Source organism: Heptranchias perlo, unplaced genomic scaffold, assembly GCF_035084215.1.
Source record: "Heptranchias perlo isolate sHepPer1 unplaced genomic scaffold, sHepPer1.hap1 HAP1_SCAFFOLD_454, whole genome shotgun sequence".
Classification (NCBI taxonomy): domain Eukaryota; kingdom Metazoa; phylum Chordata; class Chondrichthyes; order Hexanchiformes; family Hexanchidae; genus Heptranchias; species Heptranchias perlo.
The window spans coordinates 37,501-50,906 of record NW_027139468.1 but is presented as its reverse complement, the minus strand read 5'-3'; the positions used below and the strand labels follow the sequence as shown (position 1 = coordinate 50,906).

Here is a 13,406-nt window from a genome sequence, read left to right as displayed (position 1 = left end):
CCCTCCGACAGTGCAGCACTCCCTCAGTACTGGGACCGGGGAGTGTGGGCCTGGATTATGGGCTCGAGTCCTCGAGTATATCCATCTCCCTCCGACAGTGCAGCACTCCCTCAGTACTGGGACCGGGGGAGTGTGGGCCTGGATTATGGGGCTCGAGTCCCAGAGTATATCCATCTCCCTCCGACAGTGCGGCACTCCCTCAGTACTGGCCTGACGAGGCGAGAGAGAGAGAGAGAGAGAGAGAGCGTGAGACTCAGCGAGGGCGAATCTCCCCGGCTAAGTTCAGCCTCCAGTGCCTCTCTCTCTCTGTATCCTTGACCTTTTTCCTCTGTGCCAGTCATAAAACAAAACAGAGGCGGGGCCTGTGCCTTTAACGAACGGCCCCTTTAAAGGCAGTCTCGTTGATTATGTACAGAGTGACTCCTTATTTGCGAAAGTTTGGTGTTCGCCGGACAGGTAGGTGTTGGGAGACCTGAAATATTTCTTATTTGATTAATTTGAGGCTTGGTTTTGACGTGGACTTCATCAAATTTGGACCTGTTCGCCTGTTCCTGACCCTCGAACGAGTTAAAGGTTTTTGTGTGTTCGATTCTGCTTGTTTCAAACTCGACTGACCAGTTCCTGATGGGGAGCTGAGTGCAGGAAGGCATAGATGGAAAGGGAGATCACTCGGGGCTTATCGACGCGGGTCAGGGTTTGTAACGCTGGACCTGCGGGGGAATCGGGAGCAGACAGGGGTCGGCGACAGCGGGAGACGTTGGAGGGAGGGAGCTGTTCGACCGTGGGGTGCAGCTCGAGAGAGAGAAAGAGAGAGAGAGAGAGGGAGAGAGAGAAGGCGGGGGAAAGGAAGAGGGGGGGGGGGGGAAAGCAGATCGGAGCAAAGTAAGAGTGTGTGAAGCCCGAGCTGAGGTTTAAAACCAATCCCCGCCGTCCCACCTCGGCCAACGGGCGTTAAAAAAAAAAGAGAGTAAGGGAATAAGAGGGGAGGGTGACGGAAGGAGATTAATGAGGTTTAAGAGGCAGAAGGAGGAGGGGGCGGGCTGTGGGAGAGGGGGAGGGAGGGGGGGGGGTCGAAGGATACCAGGAGGAAGGGCGTTCAACTCTTGGAGAAAGTGCTGCCACACTTGGTCGATCAGCTGGGTCTGATTTCTCCTGCTCTGCAATCGTTGGCTTTCACACTTTTATGTGTAAGGAGGGGGGGGGGGATTCCCAGATAATAGTGACGCACTATAGTGACACTCTCCTGGGGACCGCCCCCCCTGTTAATAGTGACACACTATAGTGACACACTCCTGGGGACCGTCCCCCTTAATAGTGACACACTCCTGGGGACCACCCCCCTTAATAGTGACACACTCCTGGGGACCACCCCCCTTAATAGTGACACACTCCTGGGGACCGCCCCCCCTGTTAATAGTGACACACTATAGTGACACACTCCTGGGGACCGTCCCCCTTAATAGTGACACTCTCCTGGGGACCGCCCCCCCTGTTAATAGTGACACACTATAGTGACACACTCCTGGGGACCGTCCCCCTTAATAGTGACACTCTCCTGGGGACCGCCCCCCCTGTTAATAGTGACACACTATAGTGACACACTCCTGGGGACCGTCCCCCTGTTAATAGTGACGCACAATAGTGACACACTCCTGGGGACCACCCCCCTTAATAGTGACACACTCCTGGGGACTGCCTCCCCCCTGTTAATAGTGACACACTCCTGGGGACCGTCCCCCTGTTAATAGTGACACACTATAGTGACACACTCCTGGGGACCGTCCCCCTGTTAATAGTGACGCACTCCTGGGGACCGCCCCCCTTAATAGTGACACACTCCTGGGGACCGCCCCCGCACCCTGTTAATAGTGACAAACTCCTGGGGACCGTCCCCCTGATAATAGTGACGCACTATAGTGACACACTCCTGGGGACCGCCCCCACCCCCTGTTAATAGTGACACACTCCTGGGGACCGCCCCTGTTAATAGTGACTCACTCTCGGGGACCCCCCCTGTTAATAGTGACTCACTCTCAGGGACCCCCCTGTTAATAGTGACTCACTCTCAGGAACTCCCCCTGTTAATTGTGACTCACTCTCAGGAACTCCCCCTGTTAATAGTGACTCACTCTCAGGGACCCTCCTGTTAATAGTGACTCACTCTCAGGGACCCCCCTGTTAATAGTGACTCACTCTCGGGGATCCCCCCTGTTAATAGTGACTCACTCTCGGGGATCCCCCCTGTTAATAGTGACTCACTCTCAGGGACCCCCCTGTTAATAGTGACTCACTCTCAGGGACCCTCCTGTTAATAGTGACTCACTCTCGGGGACCCCCCTGTTAATAGTGACTCACTCTCGGGGACCGCCTGTTAATAGTGACTCACTCTCAGGGACCCCCCTGTTAATAGTGACTCACTCTCAGGGACCCCCCTGTTAACAGTGACTCACTCTCGGGGACCGCCTGTTAATAGTGACTCACTCTCAGGGACCCCCCTGTTAATAGTGACTCACTCTCAGGGACCCCCCTGTTAATAGTGACTCACTCTCTGGGACCCCCCTGTTAATAGTGACTCACTCTCAGGGAACCCCCTGTTAATAGTGACTCACTCTCGGGGACCCTCCTGTTAATAGTGACTCACTCTCAGGGACCCCCCTGTTAATAGTGACTCACTCTCAGGGACCCCCCTGTTAATAGTGACTCACTCTCAGGGACCCTCCTGTTAATAGTGACTCACTCTCGGGGACCCCCCTGTTAATAGTGACTCACTCTCGGGGACCGCCTGTTAATAGTGACTCACTCTCAGGGACCCCCCTGTTAATAGTGACTCACTCTCAGGGACCCCCCTGTTAATAGTGACTCACTCTCGGGGACCGCCTGTTAATAGTGACTCACTCTCAGGGACCCCCCTGTTAATAGTGACTCACTCTCAGGGACCCCCCTGTTAATAGTGACTCACTCTCTGGGACCCCCCTGTTAATAGTGACTCACTCTCAGGGAACCCCCTGTTAATAGTGACTCACTCTCGGGGACCCTCCTGTTAATAGTGACTCACTCTCAGGGACCCCCCTGTTAATAGTGACTCACTCTCAGGGACCCCCCTGTTAATAGTGACTCACTCTCAGGGACCCCCCTGTTAATAGTGACTCACTCTCAGGGACCCTCCTGTTAATAGTGACTCACTCTCAGGGACCCCCCTGTTAATAGTGACTCACTCTCGGGGATCCCCCCTGTTCATAGTGACTCACTCTCAGGGACCCTCCTGTTAATAGTGACTCACTCTCAGGGACCCTCCTGTTAATAGTGACTCACTCTCAGGGACCCTCCTGTTAATAGTGACTCACTCTCGGGGACCTCCCTGTTAATAGTGACTCACTCTCAGGGACCCTCCTGTTAATAGTGACTCACTCTCAGGGACCCCCCTGTTAATAGTGACTCACTCTCAGGGACCCTCCTGTTAATAGTGACTCACTCTCAGGGACCCTCCTGTTAATAGTGACTCACTCTCAGGGACCCTCCTGTTAATAGTGACTCACTCTCGGGGACCCTCCTGTTAATAGTGACTCACTCTCAGGGACCCCCCTGTTAATAGTGACTCACTCTCAGGGACCCCCCTGTTAATAGTGACTCACTCTCGGGGACCCTCCTGTTAATAGTGACTCTCTCTCAGGGATCCCCCTGTTAATAGTGACTCACTCTCGGGGACCCCCCTGTTAATAGTGACTCACTCTCAGGGATCCCCCTGTTAATAGTGACTCACTCTCAGGGACCCCCCTGTTAATAGTGACTCACTCTCAGGGACCCCCCTGTTAATAGTGACTCACTCTCAGGGACCCTCCTGTTAATAGTGACTCACTCTCAGGGACCCTCCTGTTAATAGTGACTCACTCTCGGGGACCCCCCTGTTAATAGTGACTCACTCTCAGGGACCCCCCTGTTAATAGTGACTCACTCTCAGGGACCCTCCTGTTAATAGTGACTCACTCTCAGGGACCCCCCCTGTTAATAGTGACTCACTCTCAGGGACCCCCCCTGTTAATAGTGACTCACTCTCAGGGACCCCCCTGTTAATAGTGACTCACTCTCGGAGACCCTCCTGTTAATAGTGACTCACTCTCAGGGACCCCCCCTGTTAATAGTGACTCACTCTCAGGAACTCCCCCTGTTAATAGTGACTCACTCTCAGGGACCCTCCTGTTAATAGTGACTCACACTCAGGGATCCCCCCTGTTAATAGTGACTCACTCTCGGAGACCCTCCTGTTAATAGTGACTCACTCTCAGGGACCCCCCTGTTAATAGTGACTCACTCTCGGGGACCCCCCTGTTAATAGTGACTCACTCTCAGGGACCCTCCTGTTAATAGTGACTCACTCTCAGGGACCCTCCTGTTAATAGTTACTCACTCTCAGGGACCCCCCTGTTAATAGTGACTCACTCTCAGGGACCCTCCTGTTAATAGTGACTCACTCTCAGGGACCCTCCTGTTAATAGTGACTCACTCTCGGGGACCCAGCCTCCCATCGCCCGCCCTCCGTAAACTCCAGCTCGTCCAAAACTCCTGCTCCCCCCCGTATCCTAACTCACACCAAGTCCCGTTCACCCATCACCCCCTGTGCTCGCTGGACCGACACTGGTTCCCGGTCCGGGAACGCCTCGATTTTAAAATTCTCATCCTCCTGTTCAAATCCCTCCATGGCCCTCGCCCCCCCTCCCTGTCTCTGTAACCTCCTCCAGCCCCTACAATGCTCATCCTCCTGTTCAAATCCCTCCATGGCCCCTCGCCCCCCCTCCCTATCTCTGTAACCTCCTCCAGCCCCGACAATTCTCATCCTCCTGATCAAATCCCTCCATGGCCCTCGCCCCCCTCCCTATCTCTGTAACCTCCTCCAGCCCCTACAATTCTCATCCTCCTGTTCAAATCCCTCCATGGCCCTCGCCCCCCTCCCTATCTCTGTAACCTCCTCCAGCCCCTACAATTCTCATCCTCCTGTTCAAATCCCTCCATGGCCCTCGTCCCCCCCTCCCTATCTCTGTAACCTCCTACGACCCTCCGAGATCTCTGCGCTCCTCCAATTCCGGCCTCTTGCGTATCCCCCATTCCCATCGCTCCACCATTGGCGGCCGTGCCTTCAGCTGCCTGGGCCCCGAGCTCTGGAATTCCCTCCCTAAACCTCTCCCCCTCTCTCTCCCCTCCTTTCAGACGCTCCTTAAAACCTCCCTCTTTGACCGAGCTTTTGGTCACCTGTCCCTAATATCTCCTCATGTGTCTTGGGGTCAGATTGTGTTTGATAATCGCTCCTGGGACGGGCCTTGGGGGACGTTTCACTCCGTTAAACGCGGAGAGGCTGGAGAATCTGGGGTCGTTCCCCTCAGGGCAGAGAAGGTTAAGGAGGAGATTTGATCGAGGGGTTCAAAATCAGGAAGGGGTTTTGAGAGAGTAAATAAGGAGACTGTTTCCAGTGGGCAGGAGGGTCGGTGACCAGAGGACACGGATTTAAGGCGATCGGGGAAAGAGCCAGAGGGGGAGATGAGGAGACATTTATTTAACGCAGCGAGTTGTGACGATCTGGAATTCACGGCCTGAAAGGGAGCAGATTCAATAATAACTTTCAAAAGGGGAATTGGAGAAATACTCGAAGGGGAAAAATTCACAGGGGCTACAGGGAAAGAGGAGGGGGGGAGTGGGACTAATTGGAGAGCTCCCTCACGGAGCCAGCACAGGCCCGATGGGCAGAATGGCCTCCTCTTTTTGTGCTGTGACCGACCGCGATGCATCCAGTGCACCTGATTCGGAGGCGGTCTCAGGTTAATGAGCAATAAATGAATAAGGTTTTAGGAATTGAGAGACGAGCCTGGCTCCCTTCGTCCCGTGAACCGCGCCCAAGGGGCTGGCGGTCACCGCGAACGCCAAGGCCTGGTCTCGGATTTGGGGGTACGTGCCAGTTTGACCCTGTACCCCCTTGTCCCCAGTTTGACCCTGTGCCCCTTTGTCCCCAGTTTGACCCTGTGCCCCCTCGTCCCCAGTTTGACCCTGTACCCCCCTCGTCCCCAGTTTGACCCTGTACCCCTCTCGTCCCCAGTTTGACCCTGTACCCCCCTCGTCCCCAGTTTGACCCTGTACCCCCCCTCGTCCCCAGTTTGTTCCTGTAACCCCCTCATCCCCAGTTTGACCCTGTGCCCCCCCTCGTCCCCAGTTTGACGCTGTACCCCCCTCGTCCCCAGTTTGACCCTGTGCCCCCTCGTCCCCAGTTTGACCCTGTACCCCCCTCGTCCCCAGTTTGACCCTGTATCCCCCTTGGTTAGACCACACTTGGAGCACTGTGAACAGTGGAGAGATTTGAACAGGAGGATGAGAATTGTAGGGGCTGGAGGAGGTTACAGAGATAGGGAGGGGGGGGGCGAGGGCCATGGAGGGGTTTGAACAGGAGGATGAGGATTGTAGGGGCTGGAGGAGTTTACAGAGATAGGGAGGGGGGCGAGGGCCATGGAGGGATTTGAACAGGAGGATGAGAATTGTCGGGGCTGGAGGAGGTTACAGAGATAGGGAGGGGGGCGAGGGCCATGGAGGGATTTGAACAGGAGGATGAGAATTGTAGGGGCTGGAGGAGGTTACAGAGATAGGGAGGGGGGGGCGAGGGCCATGGAGGGATTTGAACAGGAGGATGAGAATTGTAGGGGCTGGAGGAGGTTACAGAGATAGGGAGGGAGGCGAGGGCCATGGAGGGATTTGAACAGGAGGATGAGAATTGTAGGGGGCTGGAGGAGGTTACAGAGATAGGGAGGGGGGGCGAGGGCCATGGAGGGATTTGAACAGGAGGATGAGAATTGTAGGGGCTGGAGGAGGTTACAGAGATAGGGAGGGGGGGCGAGGGCCATGGAGGGATTTGAACAGGAGGATGAGAATTGTAGGGGCTGGAGGAGGTTACAGAGATAGGGAGGGGGGGCGAGGGCCATGGAGGGATTTGAACAGGACGATGAGAATTGTAGGGGCTGGAGGAGGTTACAGAGATAGGGAGGGGGGGCGAGGGCCATGGAGGGATTTGAACAGGAGGATGAGAATTGTAGGGGCTGGAGGAGGTTACAGAGATAGGGAGGGGGGCGAGGGCCATGGAGGGATTTGAACAGGAGGATGAGAATTGTAGGGGCTGGAGGAGGTTACAGAGATAGGGAGGGGGGCGAGGGCCATGGAGGGATTTGAACAGGAGGATGAGAATTGTCGGGGCTGGAGGAGGTTACAGAGATAGGGAGGGGGGCGAGGGCCATGGAGGGATTTGAACAGGAGGATGAGAATTGTCGGGGCTGGAGGAGGTTACAGAGATAGGGAGGGGGGGGCGAGGGCCATGGAGGGATTTGAACAGGAGGATGAGAATTGTAGGGACTGGAGGAGGTTACAGAGATAGGGAGGGGGGGACGAGGGCCATGGAGGGATTTGAACAGGAGGATGAGAATTGTAGGGGCTGGAGGAGGTTACAGAGATAGGGAGGGGGGGCGAGGGCCATGGAGGGATTTGAGCAGGAGGATGAGAATTGTCGGGGCTGGAGGAGGTTACAGAGATAGGGAGGGGGGGACGAGGGCCATGGAGGGATTTGGATAGTAGGTTAAAGTCTTAAAATCAAGGCCTTCCCGCACTGCGAGCCAATGGTGGTCACCTCAGGTCCGCCTCGAAGAGCTATGCGCTTTGCAGAGCACTGAGGAGAGCATGGCCTCTCTTTTGACGTCAAGATCCAATGACCAGGAATGTGATCAATGTCCAGTTAACCTTTTTTTCGTGATGTTGGTTGAGGGATAAATATCGGCCCCAGGACCCCGGTGAGAACTCCCCCCTGCTCTTCTTCCATTAGTGGCCGTGGGATCGTTTGCTCCTACCCAGAATCGTTGAACGATACAGCACAGAAGGAGGTAATGTGGCCCATCGAACCTGTGCTGGCCCCTTCGTAAGAGCTGTCCAGTTGGTCCCACATCCTCCCCTTCCCCCTCCCTTGCCTTTTCCGCCTATCCCTGCGCATTTTCCCCCCTCCCCCCTCTCAAGTATCTCCTTTTGAAAGTTATTATTTAATCACCGCCCTTTCAGGTACCAAAACAGGGAGCTCGGGCCTGGGTTGGCCGTTCCGCTGTGGGATGTCACCTCGACTGCAGCGTTGGGAACATAGAAAGACGGGAAGAGGCCATTCAGCCCCCCGGGGCCCGGCGGGCGAGATCGCGGCCGATCCGTACCCTAACTCCGGTCTGCCCGCCTCGGCTCCATGTTCCTCGGAACCATACTCGATGAGAGGCTGTTCGGCCCATCGAGTTCACGCAAGAGCGATCCAGCTAGCCCCAATATCCCTCGATATTCGTCGCGAGCCGAAATCTATCGCTCTCAATTTCGAAACGACGAATTGACTAGCTTTCTGCGTCAAGAAACGTTTTCCGAACTTCTCTCTCGGACGGCCCCGGCTCTGATTTTTACGGTTCCGTCCCCTTTTTCCGAGACCCACCCCAACCAGCGGAAAAGAAACTTCCCTCTTGTCTACGCTATTTACTCCTTTCAAAACCCTTAAAGACCTCAATCAAATCGCCACCCTTAACCTGCTACATTCCAGGGAATACAATTTGGGTAATCCCTCCTCATGATCTAACCCCTGGTAACTTTCTGGTCAATCTGTACTGCACTCCTTTCAAGTCCAATGTGCCCTTTCTAGGGTGTGGTTATCAGAAATCCTGATGTGTTCCGAGCTATGTGTCCCAGTACTAGAGTGGGACTTAATCGCCACCATCTTCTGACTCGGTGAGCTCGTGACCAACTCAATCGCTCTTAATAACCAGAGAAAAGATACAGCCCAGAAGGGGGGCCATTCGGCCCATTGTGTCCGAAGAACGACCAGGCGCCCATTCTAATCCCACCTTCCAGCGCCCGGTCCGTAGCCCTGCGGCTCACAGCACTTTAGGTGCGGGTCCAGGTACTTTTTGGAAGAGTTGAGGGTCCCCCTGCCTCTACCGCCAATTCGGGCAGCGAATTCCATACACCCACCACCCTCTGGGTAAAAAAGTTTTTCCCTCATGTCCCCTTATGCCAATCAGCTTAAATCTGTGCCCGCTAGTTCTTGAATTCTCCACCAGGGGAAACAGGTACTTCCTGTCTACTCCATCTGGGCCCCCTCATAATTTTGTGCAACGCAATCAAGTCCCCCCTCAGCCTCCTCCGCTCCAAGGAAAACAACCCCAGCCTGTCCAATCTCTCCTCGTAGCTGCAATTTTCAAGCCCTAGCAACATTCTTGTAAACCTTCTCTGCACTCTCTCCAGAGCAATTCTTCTGATGTGATTGGATGTGACATATTTGGCTAGACGTGGGCATGGGCCAATGCCGGGGAGGGGGGCAGGTCGGGGGCTAGCGGGACTGACTGCGGTGCCAAAAAAAAAGAGGCCCTACAGCCCTGCCGCTGGCGAGAGGGCGCAATTACACCGTGACATGTTTACATAGGAAGACTCTCCATTATAAATGTCGTCCTGGGAAGTCAGAATGGAGAAAGAAAGAGTGGCGGTAAGATCACAATATGAAGTAACGTTTTGTCGACAGGTAGAGTGATTTATTAAAAATCGTAGATCCATTTGATCCGGGAGCAATGCCAGAGGCCCACCTGTTTGATCCGGGAGCAATGCCAGAGGTCCACCTGTTTGATCCGGGAGCAATGCCAGGGGTCCACCTATTTGATCCGGGAGCAATGCCCGGGGTCCACCTATTTGATCCGGGAGCAATGCCAGGGGTCCACCTATTTGATCCGGGAGCAATGCCAGGGGTCCACCCATTTGATCTGGGAGCAATGCCAGGGGTCCACCTATTTGATCCGGGAGCAATGTCCGGGGTCCACCTAATTGATCCGGGAGCAATGCCAGGGGTCCACCTATTTGATCCGGGAGCAATGCCAGGGGTCCACCCATTTGATCCGGGAGCAATGCCGGGGGTCCACCTATTTGATCCGGGAGCAATGCCAGGGGTCCACCTATTTGATGCTGGAGCAATGCCGGAGGTCCACCTCCTTGATCTGGGAGCAGTGCCAGGGGCGGTCGACCAAAAACACCCTCATTTTGCTCTTTCCTCGTTTCCTAGCTTGTTTCTCGGACGGGAGGACCCGCCGATCGGAGGAAAGGTGGAGCGAGGGGCGCGGGGAGGCTCGGAACCACCTCCTCAGCCTCCTGAGGGCTTCCGGGGGAAGGCCGAGCGAGAGGACAGACGAGACGCGAGAGGGGAACGGTCGCGACCCGGAAAAGGAGAGCGGAAAATCGCGTCTCGTTTTTTTTTTTTTTGCGGGGCTGGTGGAGGAGCAGCGAGGAGCGATCGAGCGCACGGGGAGAGGCGCCCCGCCCCCCCCGACCCCTCCCCATCCCCCGACCGCCAGGTGCGAGAGGGAAGCGGGGAAGAGTAGCCAGCCGAGATGGCCGCCTCGCAAGTTGAGTGTCTGGAGGAGGACAACGTCAATCTCAAACTCTCCGAATCGTTCCCTCAGTTCGTCTACTGCGAGAAGCAGCGCCAGGCCCTGGAGGCCCTGATGGCGGGAGACGCTGGTGCCTTCCGGGAACGGGTGCGTCTGGAGAAAATCAGGCCCTTCCTCTCCGAGGAGGAGGTCAACTGGGTGCGGGCCCGGGCCGAGGACGACCGGCACGGGGAGGAGACGGAGGAAGAGGGGGACCCGGAACTGGGCGAGGACCTCTCCCTCACCTACTGGCCCGCCAAGTCGGACGTCCAGGCCCCCTACCTGGTGCTGGGCTGGCCAGAGACGAGTATGTGGAAGGGCATCACTCGGGCCACCGTCTATACCCACCCCCCCATGGTGGAACAGCCCACCATCAAGGAGATGGTGCGGAGGCTGCTGCAGAACGCAAAGCAGGTAGGACAGAGGGGGGGGCCGCGCCGATCGCGAGGGGGGTCTCCGTGCCTCGGGCGCCTGTTATTACCACCCCCCCCTCCATCGCCCTCTCCGGGCAAGGTGAGATCCCGCTGGTTGGGTGGGTGGTTAAGTTGGGGGGAGTGCGCCTCCTCCCTTGTTGGGCCCCCGTTTCGCAAAGCCCCCTTTCCCGCCACGCCTTCTCGCCACCCCCCTTCCCCCCCCGTGCTCGACCCCCACCCCGTTCTTCACTCGCGAAATGTCAGTAGTCAATTCGACCATGGGGTGCATCACGGGCAAGCTAGCTCTCGCTCTATAGAATAACAGATACCCGGGAGTGAGTTACAGACTGGAATCTAATCGAGGGGTTCGGGGGGTTTATATATAGAATAACAGATACCCGGGAGTGAGTTATAGACTGGAATCTAATCGAGGGGTTCGAGGGGTTTATATATAGAATAACAGATACCCGGGAGTGAATTACAGACTGGAATCTGATCGAGGGGTTCGGGGGGGGTTTATATATAGAATAACAGATACCCGGGAGTGAGTTACAGACTGGAATCTAATCGAGGGGTTCGGGGGGTTTATATATAGAATAACAGATACCCGGGAGTGAGTTACAGACTGGAATCTAATCGAGGGGTTCGGGGGGTTTATATATAGAATAACAGATACCCGGGAGTGAGTTACAGACTGGAATCTAATCGAGGGGTTCGGGGGTTTATATATAGAATAACAGATACCCGGGAGTGAGTTACAGACTGGAATCTAATCGAGGGGTTTGGGGGGGTTTATATAGAATAACAGATACCCGGGAGTGAGTTACAGACTGGAATCTAATCGAGGGGTTCGGGGGGGTTTATATATAGAATAACAGATACCTGGGAGTGAGTTACAGACTGGAATCTAATCGAGGGGTTCGGGGGGTTTATATATAGAATAACAGATACCCGGGAGTGAGTAACAGACTGGAATCTAATCGAGGGGTTCGGGGGGTTTATATATAGAATAACAGATACCCGGGAGTGAGTTACAGACTGGAATCTAATCGAGGGGTTCGGGGGGTTTATATGTAGAATAACATATACCCGGGAGTGAGTTACAGACTGGAATCTAATCGAGGGGTTCGGGGGGGGTTTATATATAGAATAACAGATACCCGGGAGTGAGTTACAGACTGGAATCTAATCGAGGGGTTCGAAGGGTTTATATATAGAATAACAGATACCCGGGAGTGAGTTACAGACTGGAATCTAATCGAGGGGTTCGGGGGGGTTTATATATAGAATAACAGATACCCAGGAGTGAGTTACAGACTGGAATCTAATCGAGGGATTCGGGGGGGGTTTATATATAGAATAACAGATACCCGGGAGTGAGTTACAGACTGGAATCTAATCGAGGGGTTCGGGGGGTTTATATATAGAATAACAGATACCCGGGAGTGAGTTACAGACTGGAATCTAATCGAGGGGTTCGGGGGGGTTTATATATAGAATAACAGATACCCGGGAGTGAGTTACAGACTGGAATCTAATCGAGGGGTTCGGGGGGGGTTTATATATAGAATAACAGATACCCGGGAGTGAGTTACAGACTGGAATCTAATCGAGGGGTTCGGGGGGGTTTATATATAGAATAACAGATACCCGGGAGTGAGTTACAGACTGGAATCTAATCGAGGGGTTCGGGGGGTTTATATATAGAATAACAGATACCCGGGAGTGAGTTACAGACTGGAATCTAATCGAGGGGTTCGGGGGGGTTTATATATAGAATAACAGATACCCGGGAGTGAGTTACAGACTGGAATCTAATCGAGGGGTTCGGGGGGGGTTTATATATAGAATAACAGATACCCGGGAGTGAGTTACAGACTGGAATCTAATCGAGGGGTTCGGGGGGTTTATATATAGAATAACAGATACCCGGGAGTGAGTTACAGACTGGAATCTAATCGAGGGGTTCGGGGGGTTTATATGTAGAATAACAGATACCCGGGAGTGAGTTACAGACTGGAATCTAATCGAGGGGTTCGGGGGGTTTATATGTAGAATAACAGATACCCGGGAGTGAGTTACAGACTGGAATCTAATCGAGGGGTTCGGGGGGTTTTTCTATAGAATAACAGATACCCAGGAGTGAGTTACAGACTGGAATCTAATCGAGGGGTTCGGGGGGGGTTTATATATAGAATAACAGATACCCGGGAGTGAGTTACAGACTGGAATCTAATCGAGGGGTTCGGGGGGGGTTTATATACAGAATAACAGATACCCGGGAGTGAGTTACAGACTGGAATCTAATCGAGGGGTTCGGGGGGTTTATATATAGAATAACAGATACCCGGGAGTGAGTTACAGACTGGAATCTAATCGAGGGGTTCGGGGGGTTTATATATCGAATAACAGATACCCGGGAGTGAGTTACAGACTGGAATCTAATCGAGGGGTTCGGGGGGTTTATATATAGAATAACAGATACCCGGGAGTGAGTTACAGACTGGAATCTGCACTGTCGGAGGGAGATGGATATACT

The 13,406-nt window shown here is 54.2% G+C and overlaps 1 protein-coding gene across 2 annotated transcripts in view; it reads left to right on the top strand.

Annotated features, from left to right (window-relative positions):
- The first annotated feature begins 376 nt into the window (after positions 1–376).
- Positions 377–13,406, top strand: part of LOC137313271 (protein FAM83E-like) — a 50,480-nt gene continuing 37,450 nt past the window's right edge. Inside the window, exons 1-2 of one of the 2 annotated variants that reach the window (XM_067979395.1) lie at positions 377–456; positions 10,091–10,868. In XM_067979395.1, coding sequence (XP_067835496.1) covers positions 10,416–10,868 — 453 coding nt within the window. In that variant the 5' untranslated portion in view covers positions 377–456; positions 10,091–10,415. Of the gene's footprint in view, positions 457–7,665; positions 7,902–10,090; positions 10,869–13,406 lie in introns of those variants that run through there. The other variant, XM_067979396.1, reaches the window with a different exon arrangement.